This window comes from Brassica napus, chromosome C5 (assembly GCF_020379485.1).
Source record: "Brassica napus cultivar Da-Ae chromosome C5, Da-Ae, whole genome shotgun sequence".
NCBI classification, from domain to species: Eukaryota; Viridiplantae; Streptophyta; class Magnoliopsida; order Brassicales; family Brassicaceae; genus Brassica; species Brassica napus.
The window spans coordinates 23306887-23312140 of NC_063448.1; the positions used below are offsets into that span (position 1 = coordinate 23306887).

Consider the following 5254-nt stretch of genomic DNA (forward strand, 5'->3'; position numbering starts at 1 on the left):
TTTAACCAATCAAAATTCAGTAAACACTATTAATGTTTTTGAAGTTTGCAATTTATCATTATTACGTGCATTGAAAATGTAAAATATGGATCTTTTAAAAACAAATTTTTTTTCTAAAACATAGATTATTAAGGAAGGGAGGAAGTATAATATACAGTATTTAATCGTGTTTATCTGTAAAATTAATTTTTGCTTAAAACAAAATTTAAAAGACGGTTGTACTACCCTGACTTATTGGGTATTTCAAGGAACATTCGAGAAACGTTACGAAGTCTTACTCCTCTTGTACGAACCAATAAGCTTCTCTCACACACTTTTGTCTTCTTCCTTTTATAAACACTCTGATTCGTTACTTCACAAGTTAAAAGGGATCTGACAAGTTTCCTCTAATTGTCGTACGATAGTGTTTTCCCGATCAGATCCAATCTACAAATCGAATGGAGAGAGGTGGTTACCGAGGAGGACGTGCTGACGGCCGCGGCAGAGGAGGCCGAGGTCGCGGTGACGGGGATGGTGGAGGCCGTAGTTATGGCGGCGGTGGTGACCGGGGTCGTGGTTACGGAGTCGGCGGCGCAGACCGAGGTCGTGGTTATGGAGGTCGTGGCTCTGAGCGAGGCGGTGGCGGTGGTGGGGATAAACAGGATTTCCGAAGCCAGAGTCAGTGGGGACCACCGCCGGGTCAAGTTGGCCTTGGGACGCAGTTGCAGCAGCAACCTCGACCACATGTGGTTCAACAGCCGCCACAGGCTCAAGTGAGTCAATCCGTTGCGGGAGGAGGCGTAGGTAGAGGCGCGTGGGGTCGTAAGCTACAGGTTTCTCCTGATACGGCGGCGGTTCCACCTTCTGCATCTTCAACCGTCGCGGTTTCTGAAACGGCTCGTGGTATGTATGCACAATAAACCTAAATTTTAATTATTATTATTTCAAAAGTTAGCTGATTCATTATGATTATTCTACAAAAACTGTTGCACGGTTTTTTAATTAAAAAAAAAACGTGAGGAAGACAAGAACACGTACATAGGAAACCTATATTCCGTCTGAGGAATTAAATAATTGACATTGATAAGCAAATCATTGATACACATTGGAAGTTGGAACTTATTCTGATTCATTATATTTATATGAATCAGTCCATATATAGCTTTTGTTATCCGTTGAGGAATGTTTCTTTGAATATATTTTTTCAAGCGAGTTTATCTTCTTTTTTTTAATCTGACAGGTTCTGAAATTACGAATCCAAGGCCATCTCAGGTTGCTTCTTCATCTTCTGACAAGAAAGTTCAAGTTGTTTCTTCATCTTCTGCTAGAAAAGAACCGATGAAGCGTCCTGACAAAGGCGGTGTTGTAGCTGTGCGACGTGTAAACCTCCTTGTCAACCATTTCCAAGTGAACATTAATCCCCAAAGTGTCATAAGACATTACGATGTTGAGATCAAAGGAGAGAATCCCACCAAGAAGATATCAAGATTCGAGCTATCTATGGTCAGGGACAAGTTGTTCACCGACAATCCCCATCAGTTTCCCTTTGCCATGACAGCATACGATGGTCAGAAGAACATCTTCAGCGCAGCTGAACTGCCTACGGGGTCATACAAGGTGGACTTCCCTAAAACGGATGAGACTAGAGCTCGGAGCTATACGTTCACCATCAAGCAGGTGAATGAGCTTAAGCTCCGTGACTTGAAAGAGTACATGTCGGGAGGTTCTTCTTTCAACCCTCGTGACGTGTTTCAAGGGATGGATGTTGTGATGAAGGAGCACCCTTCGAAGTGTATGATAACCGTCGGTAAAAGCTTCTTCACTCGTGAAACTGAGCGAGATGAGGAACTTGGGTATGGTATTGCAGCTGCCAAAGGGTACAGACACACTCTAAAGCCGACACAACAAGGCTTATCCTTGTGTTTGGACTACTCAGTGTTGGCGTTCCGGAAGTCAATGTCAGTGATCGAGTATCTGAAACTCTACTTTGACTGGCCTGATTTGCGTCAGTTTAGGAATGCTAGACGTAACGTGGAGAAAGAACTGACTGGGTTGAAAGTCACCGTCACTCATCGAAAGAACAAGCAGAAGCTCACTATCGTAGGACTGAGTAGAGAAGACACAAAGGATATCAAGTTCGATGTTATAGATCCGGAGGGTAACGAGCCGCCGAGGAGAACGTCCATCGTTGAGTATTTCAGGATCAAGTACGGAAGAGACATTGTTCACAAGGACATCCCTTGCTTGGATTTGGGGAAAAACGGTCGGCAAAATCTTGTTCCCATGGAGTTCTGCGTTTTGGTCGAAGGACAGGTTTATCCAAAGGACGACTTGGATAAAAATTCTGCCTTGTGGTTGAAGAAGTTGTCACTAGTCAATCCACGACAAAGGAAGGATAATATACTCAAGATGATTAAGTCTAAAGAAGGACCAAGCGGGTATGTGTACTTGTTTATATCCTATAGTTTGTGCGTATTCAGAGAGATTTAGGAGACCGTAGGCGTAGACTATTTATTAAAGATTAACTAATTTGGGGTGGTATGAGTCTTATGATTATGTATTTGTTTCTATGGCAGTGGAGAAATCACTGGGAACTTTGGAATGAAAGTTGACACAAACATGACACGTGTAGAAGGTCGGATTCTCAAGGCACCGGCGTTGAAGTTGGCAGAGAGAGGCAGAGCTGTCCGGGAGGAACCTAACCCGAGGCAGAACAATCAGTGGAACCTCATGAGGAAAGGAGTCACGAGGGGTTCGGTAATCAAACACTGGGCTGTGCTTGACTTCACTGCGTCTGAGAGGTTCAACAAGATGCCTAATGACTTTGTGAATAACCTTATCAACCGTTGCTGGACGCTTGGGATGCAGCTGGAGCCTCCCATCGTTTACAAATCGTCGAGAATGGATACGCTTTCTAATGCTAATGCTCTCGAGGAGCTGCTTCGAAACGTGATTGACGAGGCTCATCGTAACCATGGTGGTGCTCGTCCGACTCTTATCCTCTGTGCAATGACTGGGAGAGTCGATGGGTACAAGACTCTGAAATGGATAGCTGAGACCAAACTTGGTCTGGTGACACAGTGTTTCTTAACCGGTTCCGCGACTAAAGGAGGTGATCAGTACCGGGCAAACCTTGCGCTCAAGATCAACGCCAAGGTTGGTGGAAGCAACGTTGAGCTGATGGATACTTTCTCTTTCTTCAGAAAAGATGATCAGGTCATGTTCATCGGCGCTGACGTCAACCATCCAGCTTCCCGCGACAAGTTGAGCCCGTCCATTGTTGCTGTAGTGGGTACACTAAACTGGCCTGAAGCGAACCGTTACGCAGCGAGAGTCATCGCCCAGCCGCACCGGAAAGAGGAGATACAAGGATTTGGCGAAACTTGCTTGGAGCTTGTTAAAGCGCATGTTCAGTCCACTGGGAAACGGCCTAACAAGATTGTGATCTTCCGTGATGGTGTCAGTGATGGTCAGTTCGATATGGTTCTCAATGTGGAGTTGCTTGATGTGAAGCTCACTTTCGAGAAGAATGGTTACAATCCGAAGATAACTGTTATCGTGGCGCAGAAACGTCATCAGACCCGTTTCTTCCCTGCTACGGACAATGATGGAAGCGACAAGGGGAATGTGCCTTCGGGTACGGTGGTCGATACCAAAGTGATTCATCCGTTTGAGTACGATTTCTACCTTTGCAGTCACCATGGAGGCATTGGGACGAGCAAGCCGACGCATTACTATACTCTGTGGGACGAACTTGGATTCACTTCGGATCAGGTTCAGAAGCTCATCTTCGAGATGTGCTTTACTTTCACTCGTTGCACCAAACCCGTCTCTCTCGTTCCTCCGGTGTATTATGCTGACATGGTCGCGTATAGAGGAAGGATGTACCACGAGGCGAGTTCAAGGGAGAAGAACATTAGGCAGCAGCCAAGGGGAGCGTCTTCCTCTCTCGCTTCTTCGTTCTCTTCTCTGACTGTGGACGACAAAGCGATTTTCAAGCTGCACAAAGAGCTGGAGAGCGTCATGTTCTTCGTGTGAACAAAAGGTTTGGGGTTATATATTTGTGTTTTGGGTCCCTAAGCTGAACTTTAAAATTGCTACTATTGAATATCGGAATAGTCCCAATAACGCAGTTATACTCCTTTTATCTCAAGGAGTTTGTGCGTGAATCTAATTGGGTTTTTTCTTTTCTTTCTCTTTTGTTTCGGTCGTTGTGTTGAAAGCACTTTGTGTTTGGTATTGTATTGCTCTTTTGAGCGGAGACTACTTATGGTGTTTTATTTTAATCAAGAATCTGAGTTTCGTAATTAGTTCATATTGTGCTATCATCCTCGCATTTCTGTGTATGAGTTTTGCTAAAGCTTTAGAGTCTGGGAGATGGACGAAGGCTGTTCCATGTTTGTTTGTGTCTGAATTTCCTTCACTGATTGGCTTTCTGCATTTTCTAAATTACAACTTCTGCTAGAATTTGCTTGTGGTTATGATCATTCGTTTGATCATGCAATGTCTATCACATTGAGGATGAGTCTATGAGAGGCATGCACACAAAATAACACATTTGCCTTAGATTTTATTCAGTTATGGGCTCTGTTTTTTCTGATATTCCATGGGACCATGAACCATGAGGTAGATGTTGACTTCATATACATGATTGATGGTGGTTTTGGACTATCCCAAAGTTTTATTACTGAAAATTTAGAACGGGGCTAAAAAGAATCTCATTGATTGGTTGGTTTGTTGCATTTACTACATCCAAATCCCATCATCAGTGTACACTAACTTTTTATTCTTCTTAACATGTTATACTTTATGCCCTTTTCAAAAGAAGCACCTTATATTTTCAGTAAGATTCGTCATATGTTTTTTTGTATGTTATAAGAAGTGTCACATGCCGTTTTTCACTCGCTATATAACGAAAATCATTTTTTTTGGTGTAATTCAATTTATTATCTAATAACATACATACTGTTGTAATTAGAGAGTTTTAGAGACTGAATATTTCTGTGTTTTATTAATGATCAATAGAGGTTCCTTATATAAGAATTACAAAGTACAGGAAAAAAGAAATTATCCAAAACCTAATACAACATGAAATAGGAAAAGATCTAAAACAGAAAAGGAAAACATTCTAAGACTAAGACGGTCTAAACCGACCGTCTCTCTCTCCTCGGACGACCGCCTCTCTCTCTCCTCCTTTGGCCACGGCTTGGGCCTTGTCTTGGTCATTGGTTATGGGCCATCCACTTAATGATTTATAACACTCCCCCTTGGATGC

At 43.1% G+C, this 5254-nt stretch overlaps 1 protein-coding gene across 1 annotated transcript; it reads left to right on the forward strand.

The window, feature by feature from the left end:
* Positions 1-268: 268 nt before the first annotated feature.
* LOC106401604 (protein argonaute 2) lies at positions 269-4289 on the forward strand. Its single transcript, XM_013842146.3, has 3 exons — positions 269-882; positions 1220-2417; positions 2556-4289. The coding sequence occupies exons 1-3, from the start codon at positions 438-440 to the stop codon at positions 4015-4017; spliced, it is 3105 nt and encodes a 1034-aa protein (XP_013697600.2). The 5' UTR covers positions 269-437; the 3' UTR covers positions 4018-4289.
* The last annotated feature ends 965 nt before the right edge of the window (positions 4290-5254 follow it).

Bases quoted from the DNA above. Each gene is read 5' to 3' on its own strand.
- LOC106401604 (XM_013842146.3), top strand. From the start codon at position 438: ATGGAGAGAGGTGGTTACCGAGGAGGACGTGCTGACGGCCGCGGCAGA. The intron at 883-1,219 runs GTATGTATGCAC...TTAATCTGACAG, and splicing joins GGTTTCTGAAACGGCTCGTG to GTTCTGAAATTACGAATCCA. The intron at 2,418-2,555 runs GTATGTGTACTT...TTTCTATGGCAG, and splicing joins TCTAAAGAAGGACCAAGCGG to TGGAGAAATCACTGGGAACT.